The sequence below is a fragment of the Rhopalosiphum maidis genome, chromosome 2 (assembly GCF_003676215.2).
Source record: "Rhopalosiphum maidis isolate BTI-1 chromosome 2, ASM367621v3, whole genome shotgun sequence".
NCBI lineage: Eukaryota > Metazoa > Arthropoda > Insecta > Hemiptera > Aphididae > Rhopalosiphum > Rhopalosiphum maidis.
The window spans coordinates 38,311,698-38,328,817 of NC_040878.1; the positions used below are offsets into that span (position 1 = coordinate 38,311,698).

At 28.8% G+C, this 17,120-nt stretch overlaps 2 protein-coding genes across 4 annotated transcripts; one reads left to right on the forward strand and one right to left on the reverse strand.

Moving 5' to 3' along the window:
- Positions 1–268: 268 nt before the first annotated feature.
- Positions 269–8,348, reverse strand: LOC113554572 (cap-specific mRNA (nucleoside-2'-O-)-methyltransferase 2-like). Of its 2 annotated transcripts, XM_026958473.1 has the most exons (3): positions 8,088–8,348; positions 7,610–7,681; positions 269–3,458 (listed from the first exon to the last, which is right to left on the reverse strand). In XM_026958473.1, exon 3 carries the CDS (start codon positions 3,342–3,344, stop codon positions 1,194–1,196), a length of 2,151 nt encoding a protein of 716 aa, XP_026814274.1. In that variant the 5' UTR covers positions 3,345–3,458; positions 7,610–7,681; positions 8,088–8,348; the 3' UTR covers positions 269–1,193. The 2 variants fall into 2 exon arrangements, with proteins under 2 accessions (XP_026814274.1, XP_026814273.1); XM_026958472.1 differs by lacking the exon at positions 7,610–7,681.
- A 199-nt stretch (positions 8,349–8,547) lies between these two features.
- Positions 8,548–16,712, forward strand: LOC113552785 (DNA repair protein REV1). Of its 2 annotated transcripts, none has more exons than XM_026955712.1 (10): positions 8,548–8,821; positions 8,891–9,017; positions 10,150–11,053; positions 11,814–11,934; positions 12,009–12,162; positions 12,720–12,846; positions 14,705–14,900; positions 14,962–15,080; positions 15,674–16,327; positions 16,393–16,712. In XM_026955712.1, exons 2-10 carry the CDS (start codon positions 8,900–8,902, stop codon positions 16,445–16,447), a joined length of 2,448 nt encoding a protein of 815 aa, XP_026811513.1. In that variant the 5' UTR covers positions 8,548–8,821; positions 8,891–8,899; the 3' UTR covers positions 16,448–16,712. The 2 variants fall into 2 exon arrangements, with proteins under 2 accessions (XP_026811513.1, XP_026811511.1); XM_026955710.1 differs by having other exon boundaries at positions 8,550–8,825.
- Positions 16,713–17,120: the final 408 nt, after the last annotated feature.

Consider the following 17,120-nt stretch of genomic DNA (forward strand, 5'->3'; position numbering starts at 1 on the left):
CTTGAATTTATGATTTATAATTATAAATAAATAAAAGTATATCAAAGTAAAAGTTTTAATAGAAAAAATAATCATACATATTTGGATAAACAAATATATTTATTATTTTAAAATTTATTTTAGAATAAGATTTATATATTCTAATGGCACATACATCTTAATTTTAGTTATGTATAAAAGTATAATTTGACAAAAATAAATAACATTTAACAAGTAAAATAAACTGTAGCTAAGCTACACGTTTTATTATCACACAGTATAGGAAAACTTGTAAAATAAAGTTTTTGATAAAAATACAATTATTTTTAAAGACGATAATAAAATTACATAAAATATAATAGTGATGTAAATAAAACTGTAACAATCAATTACAGTAAAAAATGTTGAGATATTTCGTGTGCCTTAAATATTATCCCTTCTAAAAGTAATTAAATTATTAGTGAACTGAAATGAGAAATTGTGGAAAATTGTTGGTATTATACCAATAATGTATATTATATACCTACCCAATGGCCATTACCTATATTATCATAATTATTAATAACAGTCGTTACGAACTCATACAGCCATACCAAATGTAGAAAACGACTCTCACATTTCTCACTCGTTAAAAAGAATAAAGATAAGTAAAATTATTTAACTTAGCCAAACCTGATCTTTCGTTATTGAAGTGAACTTTCAAAAGGTAAAGAAAATCAGAGTACATGGTCTTCAATAATTATAAAACACTAAAAACAGTTGGATCCCTTGGATCAATTGTAAATTGTAATCAAACGAACAAGCTATATATGTGACCACGGTTCCAACAAAATAACCTGACGTAAAAATATAAATTCTGTACAAAATTGATACGTTGATGACGAAAAATACTACTTTAAAATGTAATTTTTGAAGCAAAAAAAAAAAATAATAAGCAGTTTATTAAAAATCTTGGATATATAATTAACTTGTAACAACGTAATTAACTATTATTTTGCGTAAATTATAATTGCTTAAGATACGTTTTCCCTGCACCGTCTATACCATAAGCTACCGGATCGGACTAGTCTGGATACTGCAAAGAAACACACGTTGCTCTGTGTATGGTATTATATTATATAATATAATAGTAAATAATTTATATACAACAAATCTGTCCTCGCCGTTTGTTTAGCAATGAGGCTCGCGAGCATTTCCTAATCGGAAACAATTATTTAAGGACAAGAAGTAGCGCTCGAAGCCGATAGCAAAATGGGTGCGATTTCGTGTAAGATGCACAGGTTATTGACGGCCACAATGTCCGCGTAAATCTTTTGCTCGAGTAGCACCTTCATAGGCATCCACGAAACAAGCGCCATACCACCGTGATTACCAGGCACCAGGCATCCAACTGCTTTTTTCAACACAGCCAGCCAGTCGCTGTGATGAGCGCTGCTAAACTTGAGGAACATGATCGCGTGGCCATATATGGAGTCGGGTTTGACCAGGCCGTAAGTGTCGAACATCTTGGCCACAGCGTAAACGTTGGCGACAGACAGCTGAGTGTACAACGGATAACCGACGATGATCAGGTCGTCGCCGTCCGACAGAGCCTGCAATGCGTCCACAATGGCCACCAAGCACCGGTGCTGTAATGCGGTGTTGTCGGAAGCGTGCTCTTCGCAAATGTCTGTCAGATCGCAAACAGCCGCGAGTGGCCGGTCGATCAATTCGCGGTAGTGCCACATCCGGCATTCGGCATCCATGGGACTTTGGTCGCTACGGACCCGCGGAAACTTAGACAACACACGCTTCCTGTAAAAAATCATCGCCTCGCAACAAAACTTAGAACCCTTGACCATGGTCACCGGTTTGCCAAAGCGGAACGCCACGTCCGGTAGCCGGTATACGAGATGCACGCGCCTGTGCCAAACCACGTCGTCCATTTGCTGTTGCGACGTCATCCACTCTTGGCACCGAATCACTTCCAGGTACAGCGTGGCCGCTTTCTGTCGCGAGTCCATATCCCGGATTCGCGTCTTCTCAGCATACGACAGGCCACGCGGTTTGAGACCGATTCTCACCGGCTCTCTCCGATTGTTCTTGTAGCCGAAGTTGTTTAGCGACACGGACGTCAGCTCCCGTTTGTACCGGATCGGCCGCAGACAGAGCCTGATTATAAACTCCAAGCATATGGACGCCTGCACTGGTTTCATCTGTCGGTACAGTGCCTCCCGGACCGGCAGAGCGACCACGTTGTCATCAATAGTGCGCATCTGCATGTCCGCAAAGTGCTTGGCGCACTCGTACAGCCGCTGCCTGAACTCGACTGGAACCAGCGACAACGGGAACATGCAGGTGCCTCCGCCAGGGCTCGGTCGCCGACGGCGGTCGTCCGTGTAATACGCTTGCACGTACGGCATGGCCACCGATCGGCCCCTGTAGCCCTTGCACACCACGTACACTTCTGAGTTTCCAGGCTTACTGGTCGCTGGTTTCCTGAGCACCACTGACCGGAACAGGCAGCACAGCAGGTACATTCGGCAAATGGTGTTGCACTCGAACATGGTGAACGCCTTCAGTACCAACGACCCGTTGTCCCGGAGCACGCTGAGCGCCACCATCGTTTCGTGGTCGTGCAGCCGGGACACGACTGTCTCTTGTTCACCTGGGTCGTCCGAACAATCGATACTCCCGTCGGCTGTCACCAGCCAAGCACCCTTGCCGCCGAACCGATCCAGCACTGTCCCATACAGGTGTTCGGCGTACCCTGGTTGGAATATGTCACCTGTGTAGTCAGGACCAAATTCCCAGTTCGAGAGTGTGTGCAACATCAGCCGGTCGTCGGTCACGATGTGAGGGTGCCCGTTAGACTCGTGATAAGGATTTAACGTCATCGCCAACCAATTGAGCCGTAGCTCTTCGTGGTTGATGGCCAGGTAATGATTGAGCGCCGCGATGAACGCACCGGGCGCTTCGCACAAATGCACGCTGGTGAACGACATGTCGCCTTCCTCGTGGATCTCGTCCAGAGACACCAGATCCGAACTGCACGCAATCTCGTAGAACTTGCACCATGCCTGCGTTAGGAAGTCCGGGCGCACGTGCTTCCTGACATGGTTAACCACCTGGCCAGCCGGATTCATTTTGCCCGTATGCACGTGCCACGCGTCCAGATCAAAATCGTTCAATTTTTGTTTAGTACGGTTCAACGTAGTTTTCAGTTCCTGGAACTCGTCTAACTTCCACTCAGGCTCAATATACATGGAGTTAGCGTCCGGCAATGGCCAACCAGGCTTTAGAACGAACATTTTACAAAACACCTTGTCGTGTATAAAGTTCTTATCCGCCGTCGTCACCTGTTCTAACTCTTCTAAGAAATACATTTTCTCCAAACGCTATCCTGCTTGATTAGTTTTCACATGCGTAGAAATTTAACCATCGAAACTTTTAGTTATTTTTTTTTTTTGTTTTACTGATACACTAATTATTATTTCTACCTGAAATCACGATAAAATGGTATATTAATCATAAACAACGAATAATTTTTCAAAAGTTTCAATAATAGCATAGTAATTATATAAAAAAATCTAGTGTTTTGTCTTCTGCCCTAAATTATTGAACGAAAAATTTCAAACACCGGAAAACACATTTTATAGATAATAAGCTTATAAAAATATGTTGATCACAGTAATACCATACGTATAATTTGAGAGAGCTAGAAGAATAATCCTATAGATAATTTTTAAAATATAATTTAATACATGCAATTTTTTGTGTCAACATCGCTGAAGACTAACCAACTACAAACACAGCTGCTGTTAACTAAACATACTGTGGGCTTTCATTTATATTCATATTTCATTATTTTATTAAAATTTGTCATTCGTAATGTAAAATTAATTAAGATGATGTCAGCGCACATGTTTTATTTATCTGAACCACTTGCAACATTGTAAATTTTAGTTCTGCAGAACCGCCAAAACCAATCATTTATTTTAATATTAGAATGAATTGACTTATAATTAAAATCAAATATAAGTATACAATCTGTGTCCATAAAATATATTCATTACGATATTTAATTTTTAGGTAATTTATAAATATGTAAAATATTACAATTTAAAATGATCATTATATTATCACAGAAAAATTTAAATACCGTAAAAAAATCCAACCTATAAACACAGACAATATGAATTATAATTAAAATATTAAGTCAATTTATTATATTATAAATTATAACACAAGATTGGTTAAGCTGAATTCAAGTTGTCTCTTGTCTATGTTGCACATGAGTTGGTCAGAAAAAGCAAAATACTAAAGTGAGTTTAGCGCGTTATCATTATATTAATATAATATATAATCATTAATCATAAATTGTGCCTTGTGGTTAAAATATATCATAAATTAGAGATTAGAAACCCAAATACCTAATATACCAATACCAATAATTTATGATTAAATAGGTTACCTACTTTATTTTTGATTTTAACTAGCGTCTAATACTATTTCCTTATACTTTGTAAATTAATTTTTTGTTGTAGATGGGTCTGTATAATATAGTGTAGTACAGTTTTTAAAATGTGGTTGGACGATATCAAAACTTTGAGGCCTCAATACCCATTGATGTAAAAAAAAATTCAATTTGGGGGGGAAGAGATGTAAAAATATACATTTACTCATAATAAAGTTATGATTTTAATATCTCATGACCCGATCTCAACGTGGACTTCGGCGCCACTGCAGCCACTGGACTGTACAGAGTATTGAAAATTTCTACATGTACACGAAACTAAATTAATAATGTCAAATAACAATGTATATAAATAATGTAGTGTAAAAATCTTATAAAACGTAAAATATTATTTAAAATAAAAAATACTACTGAAGGGAGAGGGAATTGCACACTATCCACTGATCTATATGGCATACATTATATTCAGCCCCTCCCTCAAAAACTTTTTTTAGTTGCACCTGTAGTAATTTGTAAGTAGGAACTGCAAAAATACAAAATTAATAAATTAATTCATAAAAACTGTTGATTTTTAAATGTGTTTAATTTAATGTTTATCAAATCTATTTGTATATTGAAGAATTCACACAGCTCAGATTATTATACTCGATCAAGAACATGTTTAAAAGAAGCAGACATAAAATCAGAATCCGAGGAACATCTATGAAATATATTTTAATTAAATATATTCAATTTTATAATTAATTGTAAATCATCTACATTTTTACAGTTTTAACACGGTTAGTAATTAAAATCTAATCCAATGCTTTTAAATTTTCTGTAGTATACAAATACAACTGTCATTATCTATGAAATAATTTTTAAAAGTGTATAATCATTTTCGTCAAATATTCTAATATTTTTAAACATACTTGAAAACATAATATATAATATATTAATGATTTAATAATGTCATCTAGTGATAGAACTCCATAACAATTCTTTACATTGAACACTTATAGTCGTTAAAATAAATAAATAGTCCAGGGTTAATATTACAAATGATCAATACAATTATGTGTTTATTTTTATTAATTATATTATTCAATTTTTGTTTAAAAACACTATTATTACATATTATTTGAAACTTGAGCAAACATATTGAATATAATCATTTTATATTATAAATTGTTATTAGGTATACTTATTTACCATTTACCAAAATAAATAATAAGTGAAATTAAAATAATTGCAAAATAATTTTAAATTATAACTATTTCATGTTATATTTGTATATTTTATAAATTAAAATTAAAAATATTAATAAATTAATTCTTTAATAAAGATATTATTTATTTTTCTGTGTTTTGTATATATTAAATTTAAAAGTAACAATTTTTTTGAAGGTTTACTTCTTGGTTAGGAACTTGATTTATCTTATATAAAAGATAATATTAGGTATAATTTGGTAGTAATGCTATATTTAAGTATTTTTAATAATTCAAAAAATAGCTCATTCATAATTAAGAATTCAAGAATGTATTAACAATTTGTAATAGCCTAAAAATAGCACTGAATAGTAATTTAATTATCATAATTTGCATTCATATACCAATTCAGAAGACATAATAAAGCAATTTAATAACAATTATTTACACGAGTAAGTAGGATATTTAAAGGATATAAATGTAATAGAATGTATAGTCTGTCCAGCGAGAAAATGCGCCGATTCTGTGCAACCCCTCACATCGCCAAACTATCAAAATTGGTTCGCTTATTGTGGCTGGGTATCATTGGGGACTGCGCAGAAAAACTGATTTTGGTCGTTCTCTCGCCGGACAGAGTATAGTATTATTTTTGTTATTTTATTTTTTAAATAATTTACAGAAAAATCATTAAAGAACTAAGAAGTTATACTTATACAGATTTTTAGTTACATTGTAATAAATAATATTTATCATACATTTTAAATGTTAATAAAAAATGAGTAAACCTACTGAATAAGTACAAATAATATAGATTTCAAATTTAAAATGTATTAATCCAAACTATTAATATAGGTATTAGCAGACGGATTTAACTTTTTATGACTGAAGGCACTAACAATTAGCCGTCCCTATTATACATAAAGAACTTATAATAACTCCTCCAAAATATTCTAAATAATAAATTTATAGCACCTAAATTGATTTAAATGTTTAGACTATTTTTTTTCTCGCTATTAGTTATTTAGCCTACTTTGGAAAAATGTTAATGGATATTAACCAAATTTTAATGAAACTACAATTATAATTTTTATAAACCATCATAAAAATAAAATTATAAATGTGTAATATAAAATTGTAAATTATAAAACAAAATTAAAACTATTGTTAGGAAAGTTAAGTAATTACAAATTTTTTTTATAATAATAAAAATATAATTATATAAACCATAGTCCATATTATAATAAATGTTTTTACATAACAATTCTTAATTCAACTATTTTAATATTTTTAGAAATTAATATCTTGCTTTTTGGTAAGTGAATGGTTTTATAATTTCTTTATAAAATAATGAAACAAAATGATTTGATTCAATTGTTAGGATTGCCTTACTTCAAACGAGACAGTTTACAACAATAGCATTAATAGCAATACCACTAGTTTAGCGGCACACATGTTATATTTTTATATTTATGATTATCAAAAATTGTTTTTATACAATGCACGTTTGTAATACTTGTTGTGTAATTTTTATGAACTTATTACGTCCATAAATTATAATGAATCAAATAATACATTGTTATACCTACAATTTTTTTTCGCAAATATAAAATAAGGAATTTTCTATTTATGTATTTTTTATTTGAATGATGTAACTTAATATAAAACAACAGAATTTATTGCCCCCTAAATTTTGACACCCTAGGAAACTGCCTTCACTACCTACTGGGAAATCCGCTTCTGGGTATTAGGCGTATTAGCTTTTTATAGTTTATAAGACATTTATCAAGCTCAAAGACATGTTTAGAACAATTTCACAAATATGACCAATATTGTAATATAATTATTTTGTTAGTGCCCTCAATGCATTCAAAAATTCTAAAAATTTTAATTTGAACTTAATTTAAATTTTTAAGTCCAAATACATAAATGTATCTATAATTAAGCAACTAGATAACAAACTATACATTAATATACAAGCAATACGAACCAGTTTTCAAAATAGATTGCCTACTGAAAGCTTCAAACGGGCCTCAAATCTTACATGGTTTTTTAACATAACCTAATGAACAATTTAAATTAATAAACAATAAGCTAAGATAAGCATTCAAATTAATTGACTTCAAAATAATCAACTAAATAGATAGTAAATATTGTATAAGTTTAACAATTAACTGAAATAAAATATAAATTAAAAGCTATGGATGGATGCACGAATGGTCAAATAGTAGTTTGACTGAGGTTGAAAATTGTTCAATACACTACTGTTAGTATTCAGTAACTACTACCTATATAATAAATAATATTTAAAAACATATTATAGATACTTTTAAATGCTAAGGATTACATAAATAAAATCAATAGTGACACAGGTAATTCTATTTAAATTAATTATTTTTCACAGCAGTTACCATTAATGTGTAGGTCGACATTTTAAATATCAAAAAAATATAATATATTATAGGTACCTGTAAAATTCTTTTATTGAAATGCCATTGGTTTTTAAGATAATGCTTTGTTAAAAAAAAAAAAAAACTACAAACAACAGATACAAGTCAGACAAAATTAACTGAAACTAAATGTTTAATTAAGAATAATTTAACTGATGATTTTTATTACTCGAGTAAGTATTAACAAAAATGTATATGAAAGTATGAGACTTTAAAATTGCGTTGTTCCCTAAGCCTCTATAGTCTAGAAAAGTAACTAGTAACAAGAAAATACTTTAGTGCTTAGTGATAATATGATTATCTACAGTAAATTTGATAAAATTAACACCACATGGCACATGGTACATGATAGGTATATACAAATATTGATGAAAAACGTATGTTAACATAGTGACCACAACGCACGTGATAGCTACAGAAAAATAATAGTACTATGAATTCATGATTGTAATTCAATGAATATAAATACAATTAAAAATATTATAGTATTACCATTGATTATAGAGAGTACATTATTATTTATAATCTCGGACTAAGATCTATCTTGGTCCGTGTTTATAATCAATGGGATGGGATTACCCTTAAGGCTTAGATCATAATATTATTATGCTATCAATGATAATACGAATATTTGAAACCACAAATTAAGTATTCACTATTCGAACAAGTTTAACCTTTCAAGTTTTATTATATTTTTTTGGATTTTATGACATTATGAAACGAAATCGAAATGAAACCAATGGATTTGAAATGTGGGTATGTACTAAACAAAAAAAAGTGCAACAGTGATGAAAATCTGTTTATCATTTGATTTTTTTTAGGGTGGCTACATGGAAGCCAAAAAGATCAAACTTGAAAAACAATTCTCTGAAAAAGCTGCTGGTGATAGTAACCATGTGAAAAGTCAAATTTTTAAAGGCATTTCGATCTTTGTCAATGGTTATACTTGTATGTATAACTAATAACAATAATATTTATAATTACTAGATATTGTAGTTTGTATATCTACCATTTCAGTTTATGGATAAAAATAGACCATTATTCTAGTCCATAGTTCATTTTTATTTTCACTTTAACTTAAAACATATTATAAAAGTTTATTTTCCATCTTATATAGTTATATCATTATATGTATTGTTAGTTTACATAAATAAGGTATTTTACCCTCAAAGTATTGTGATACACATTAATATATCTACATTATCCTACATAGGCGTGCCCAGCCTCCGGTTTCAGGGGCACCAAGAGATTAATTCGGCCCATTCTTCAAATTCATCATTAAAACCGCCCATAGTTTTACTTTTTTTACTATTGGGTATCAAAATTAAAAGTGTATTGATTATTTGTTTTTTTGGATAAAAAGTTGTCCAGTAAGGTACTAAGCCACTAAAGGTGTACTTTTTTCCATAAGCTTATACCTAGTTAATATTTATTATTTATAATATGATAGAATAAAAAAGTATTAATAACAATTAGTAATAATATGGTACATAATTAAAGTTGTAAATTAAGTAATAAAATCTTTTATTAATATTCATAAACTTTTTATACAAACTTATAATACTAATCTACACTCTACAGTGATTAAAAAAAAAAAAAAATCATTTGAGGCAATATAATTTTACCGAGGCCCATTATTTAATATTTGCCGTCCCCGGTAGCCCCAAAAGAAGTTCAGAGGCAGCATATGCTGCCGCTGCTGCCCCCGTTTGCGCGCCTATGTTATCCTATCATAGATATATAATTCTTGTTCAGTAGCACTTATTTTAATTATATTATAATATTTTGTTATTAAGTAGAATATAATTATTATTATAAGTCTGTAAAATGTACTATTCTCTATATGTTTTTCTATGCTATTGTTGATCTGCAATATTTTAAATCAATATTTTTGTATAAAAGTTCTTACCGTCTAATATCTAATTATTGTATTCTATAATAACAGGTAGTTGCTCATAGTTATAAACTTAAAAGTTTATTTATTTATTGATCTGTCAGTGTAATATTATATCTTTACCATTTTTAGTAGTAACACAATATACTAAAATGATTATATTTATCTATTTTATATTCATTTTAGTGCCTTCAGCCGATGAACTGAAACATATAATGATGGAGAATGGAGGGATTTACCATCATTACCACAGACCTAATATTACTACACATATAATAGCAAGCAATTTACCCACTGCTAAATTAAAACTACTCAAACAGTTCAAAATTGTAAAACCTGAATGGATATCTGATAGTCTTAAAGATGGAAAACTTTTAAACTACGAAAATTATCTACTTTTTATTGATAAACCCAATCAGCCAAAGATTGATTTTCCAGTCCGTGCCAAAAATGCTTCAGAACCAACATTTCTATCAGAATTTTATAACAATTCCAGATTGCACTTAATATCAACTATGGCAACAACGTTCAAACATTTAGTAAACGATACACGAAAACAGAATCAAACAGATTATCCAGGGCGTCAACGATTGAAGAATTGGATTGAACAAAATAGAATTAAAGATATGTTATCGCATGACTTTGAGCTTGACTATGGCAAAATAATCATGCACATTGATATGGATTGTTTTTTTGTGTCTGCTGGTTTGGTTGAAAGACCTGAGCTTAGAGGGCTGCCTGTAGCTGTTACACATGCTAAAGGAAACTTGTCTAAGCAAAGAGAAGGGGTAGATCGCGGAACAGAGTTTGATTTGTATGTTAAACGCTGGAGAGGTGATGGTAATGAAAATGACGAAGAAGAAGAAGTTCATGAAGTTAAACCTCGATCAACTAAAAGAGATGGCATTAATGAAACAGATTCAATGGCAGAAATTGCTTGTTGTAGTTATGAAGCTAGAAAAGTCGGTATTAAAAACGGAATGCTGGTTGGTCAAGCATTAAAGATGTGTCCAGCTCTAAAATTAATACCATATAATTTTGAACAATATAAAAAAGTAGCTCATACTTTGTACACTCACATCCTGAATGAGTGAGTAATATCAATCATTAAACAAAATTCAAAATTATCAATTTTCTTCTATGTTATTAAAATTACCAATAGATTTTAAATGTAATAAATATTATATCCATGATAGCAGATAGGTGATTTCCATAGTAGTTGTATCTTATATATACAACCAGGTATCCCTCAGTATCATTATTCATTACTTATAATTTATAGGTGTTCTCCTTCCAAATTGTATTATGCCCTATTGGCAAAGAGATTAAGTCTCTTAAATATTTTACTCAATGGTAATATCAAAAATTAAAAACTTCAGGCCTAAAAATTTAAAATTACATTTACAATTTTAGATTTTATAAAAATACAATAAACATATTAGTAATTAAGTTCAAATTTTTACAATTTTTCTAGCTGCCAATTACCATTCTTTAAAGAATTGCTTATACCTAAAAATATGTATAGTATTTAGATTTAACTATAATAATAAATGTACATGATATACAATATTTAATCAATGATAGCGCCCATTTACCGTATTTTTGACTTATGTGTTTGAATATAAATTGATCGTTTTTTTTTTATTAATTATTTATATCATATTATAGGGCTTAAGCTCATGTTTACCTAATTTTCTAGTTTAATTTAGTATACTAAAGGTTATTAACTTAAAAAAGAAAAAAATCCCCCACTTTAAATTGGAATTTTCAAAAATTATTGATTTAACATACATTTTTATTAATTTTACTCTTAAAATAAGTACATATATTTTATTATTTTACTCATGTAGATATACATTAGATGTGGAAGCTGTAAGTTGTGATGAATTGTATTTAGATTGTTCGCATATTTTGGAAACAACAAAAGCGTCACCTATTGAATTAGCTACGTTTCTACGAAAAGAAATAAAAGTATAAATTGTTTAAAAAATTAAATATTTATAATTTATGTATATTCTATTACATTGTACATTTTTATTTTATAGGAAAAAACTCAGTGTCCGTGTTCAACTGGTATTGGCTCTAATTGTCTGCTCGCCAGATTAGCTACTAAGAAAGCCAAACCAGATGGTCAATTTTATTTGGAACCTGGTATTGTTATGGATTTTATGAAAAACATAGATATATCTGATGTTCCAGGTAATTTACAACAAAAACTTTAGTCATTATCAAAGCACAGATTTTTGTATAAAATTGGGATACACATAACAGTAGATAACTAAATAATATTTGAATTTTGATTAAAAATAAACACCAATAAGCAGTAATGATTTTAAATAAAATGATACAATATACTCACCATAGGTGCAAATATTAGCACCCCCAATATCTTCTATGAAATAAATATGACAAGTTAATTTTAGAAAAACTTGAGCACCCTAGAGTATCAAGTGGATTTGTTCCTGTGATGCTTAAATTATTTTGATTCAAACTCATATCTAAATATATTTTAATTAAATAAAAATGTAGTCATCGCTTTATTATTATAATTATTTGTAACGTGGTAGTATTAAATTCTAATATTTGATTTGGTTAGGTTTAAAACTTTAAGCACATATTTGAAAAATTAGTTTGTTTTTATTAATAACAACTATATAAATATGTATATATTTTAGCTTTTTTTTGCATAAAAATCTGTACTCTTACTATTATGAATTGTTCATAAATATAATTATTAAATATTGAACTTAATAAAGGTGTTGGAAGAACTCTGGGATATAAATTATCAACACTTGGTATCAGTACATGCGGTGAACTAAGTGCATTGTCACTACAAACACTTCAAAGTGAATTTGGAAACAAGACTGGACTTTCATTGTATAAGTAAATTTTCTATGTATTTCTAATTGCTACAAATCTACAAAAAAAAAGGGTTTTTTTAACTACCTGTATATTATATAAGATTTTATTATGTAAGAAAATTTCCCAGATTAAAGTCATTGGTATATAAATATCAGATTTCCATCTATACATTTCAGTTATTTTAAGTATTGTTTTAAATTGGTTGAATTAATGGAATGTTTAAGAATATGTCTTTATATTAAAGTAAATTACTACAAAGAATTGAAAATATTATATAAACAATTTTTTTTTATTTGTCTTATTACATTAGTTTTTTATTCTATTAAAAAAAAGAATTTACGATCTATACTTTGTTATTATAATAAGTAAATTTGATAAATTAATAAATGATACTTGAAATGAGCAATATGACAAGAAAATCACCAATTACTAATAACATTTAAATAAAATAACATTCCACTAGAAGATTTGCATTTTTACTTTTTGTTAGACAGTAGACATTATAATTTGTCAGGCATAAAAGAAATAATTGTATTATAATGTTTGTTTAAAAGATCTATAACATATTTGTGCTAGTTTGGTAGTTATTATAATTATCTTTTACAATATTTGGAAACTTGGTATGTGAATTGAACGGTTTTCTTTTTTCTTTGAGATGAAGTATCTAGGTTCAATATTCATCTTATAATATAGATACCTAAATATTTAATCTCAGTTCAAATAGTAATGGCATCATTGTTTATAATTAATTGAAAACATTTTTGAAGAGATATTTTTAAGAGGATGTTGTGTCTGCATTTGTTGTTTCTGTCTCACTAATGCATACCAAACCAAGATAAATTTTCAGTAGTTCCAATTTTCTGTGTTCAGCTTAAACATTAGAATGAAATTACTTATTATCAGACTTAAAAATAAGAATATTTTCTGTGTTTTTTTGTTAGATTTTTATAATATTTTAATTTTTGAGCATGATATAAAATAAAAATATTTAAAAATGTATATAATTTACTTTAAAAGTAAATTATTGTAAAAAACAACCAGAGATCATAGATAATTTACTTAACTTTGTGTTTAATAATAGTTTAAATCATACTAACATTTAAGCTAACAATATAAAATCGGAACTGCGGGCAAACATTGTAGCATTGGTTATAAAAAGATTGATAAAACACATGCGGTGACATATGGGTATGTTCTCTTAAAGTGAAAATGATTTTTACAGATTTTTTGTTATTGTATAAATAATGCAAATATATTTTTGATTTTTGATCCTGAAATAAGCTAATTTTAATGTTTTTCTATTGGTGACTAGAGTAGTAGTGCAATTTCCAATTGGTATATAAAGAGTGTAGTTTGAAGGATATCATTAGTTAATATGTTGTAAAGAACTATACTTCTTAGATTTATTTATTCAGAACCATCTGACTTAGGCTTGAACTGCTAGAAGTTAATTGGTGAATAGCTGTTTTATATAAGAAAAAAATTTAAGAAATAATATTATTATTGTGGGTTAATCTAATAGATAATGTTGACATAGCACTGGATAGTTTAAACAATTTATTTTAGTAACATTATGGATATTAACATAGGTTGAGTATTACTATTAAATCAAATATTTGGTCCTGGTAATATTTAATTTTTTCCTAGTTTGTAGGTCCATTATTTAAGGATGATTTAGAGTAAAACTATATTACCTGAAATAAAAAGAAATATATCATATCTATAGTCTGTAACATTGGTATAATAACTCAAAATAGATCACAAATATTAGTATTAATATAAATAATAATATTATATGAATGTTAATATTGAAACTATAAGTGTTTATTATGATATTATTTTTTATTTGAAATAAATAAAGATACTTAATAATTTGTAGGCATTGTCGAGGAGAAGATGATCGAAAACTTAACTATGACTATAAACCAAAGTCAGTATCTGCTGATGTTAATTATGGTATCAGGTTTCAAAATAAAGAAGAGTCAGAAAATTTTGTGAGACAATTATGTAGTGAAATTGAAAAACGACTTGATGATATAGAAATGAATGGCAAAACAGTTACCTTAAAGTTAATGGTATTTTAATAAGATTGTATAATTATTTCTGATAAAAAAAAAATATTGTATCAATTTTCAGATTCGAAATTCAGAAGCACCAAAAGAATCTGCAAAATTTTTAGGGCATGGATTTTGTGACAATATTACTAAATCAAGTTCTTTAACTAAATCAACATCAAATTCTAAAATAATTTTCCAGTAAGTATTTAAAGATAATACATCAATGTATACTCTATTCAGAATAAGAAACATACTTAATAACTGACTTGTGTGCAGGAGTGTGGTTCAGTACACATCTAACCAGGCTCGTATTTAGGGACATGCCCAGGGGCAGCAATATTTTTAGTAAAATTAATTTTAAAAATGTAATGGAAAAAAAAATAATTGCATTTTATTGAATTATTTGAAAAAATTACAATGTTTTATTATGCTATAATTTGTTTATTAAAAGAAGATTAAAACTTCTTTTTAACTATTATACGATTTTCATTTATTAATTGACCAGTTAGATTTTAATATTAAAGAATTCTGATAATGGATGAAATATTTAGTGTAATATCAAAGTAATATTATTAATTGGGGGGGAGCGGGAGCATAAATTATATGCCCAAGGGTGCCAAAATTTTTAAATATCTTCCTATATTTAACATATAGATTGTAAATGGTATGTATTATTGTATACTAGGTACAGTTAACAAATTGCATTGTATATTTGCTGACAAAACTACGTAGTATAGTTCTTATCCCAAATAGAATATTGCATGTATACTCATGTATTGATTTTTGTTTAGAGTTGTCAATAAAATAATGAATCAATTAAATATTGATCCAACTGAATTGCGTGGAATAGGAATACAGATGAATAAATTAGAAAGTCGCATAGTAACAGGGCCTGGACGTATAGAAAATTTTATCTCCAACATGAAATCTGAACCTAAAATAAATCATATTTCACTTAACGAAAAAATAATATCGACAAAAGTATCCAATCATAAAAGTCACCAGAGTTCTACGGAAAACTTAAATAAACCAAAATCTGTTATGGATTTTTTTAAGCCTAAAGATTTGAATTCTAAAAAACAACTTAAGACTTCAAACTCCAAATCCATTATTCCACATAAGTCACATGTTAATATAAAAATATCGCAAGTAGATCCATCATTTCTAGACGCATTGCCTGCAGATTTACGTTTAGAGATTGAAAATGAATTGAAATCTTATGAAAATGAAAATTCATCCATAATGGAAGTCACAATGACAGAAGAAAGCTCAAAGTTATATCAGCATGTGCAGATAGATCAAATGAAAGAATTTATTGAGGAATGGGTGGTCACTGAGAATGAACCAAAAATGTGTGATAATATAATGGTTTCAAAATACTTATGTAATTTAATAAGTGATGCCAAGACTGAAGATGCTTATGAAATCATAAGAAAACTTTACCGGTAAATTTAAATATTAATTTAAGCTACTTAATTAATTAATAATATAATGTGTTATTATTTTATAGATTAATAAAAAATAAGATGATTTGGCTTGGAAACAAAGTTACTTTGATATATTGAATAATGTTCAAGAGACAATGTTGAATTTGTATAATGCTAAAATGAAAGTTGAAACTACATTTAAATAATTCTATTTTATATATAATTTTGATCCTCCGTAAAAAATAATGTATGGCCAAAACCTATAATTATAATTATTTCAATTGTATACTACACTTAATGTAACAATAATACATTTATTTTGTCAGTTACATAACTAGTCCAGGACTACAATTGCATGGTTTTTTTGTGATGGTGAAATAAAATTCATGATAATAAGTACAAAATTGAGCTTTTTGAAAAAAATATATGAAATTTCATCTATTAAAAAAGTATACTGACTTACTGAAAAATATCAAATTTATTTTAAGTTAAATTAATTAATAATTTGACACACTTAAAATAAATTATAGGTTTGTTACATATTGTATTCTTTTCAGACAATATTGAATAGTACCTATTATAATATTAATTAGAGGCAGAGGTAAGTTAAAATTGTGGAACGTTGATATTTTTTTTAAATTACTTGATTTTCTTTTTTTTATCAGAATCAACTAATTAAACTATCCTTTTTTTAAATACCACTCTTTTTCACAAGAGACTTTGAACTCGAGTAGCAATATGATCTTACATATCGGTTTATGGTCAACTGCATGGAGAGGATTTCACAGTTCTAACAATCCATCCAAGAGTT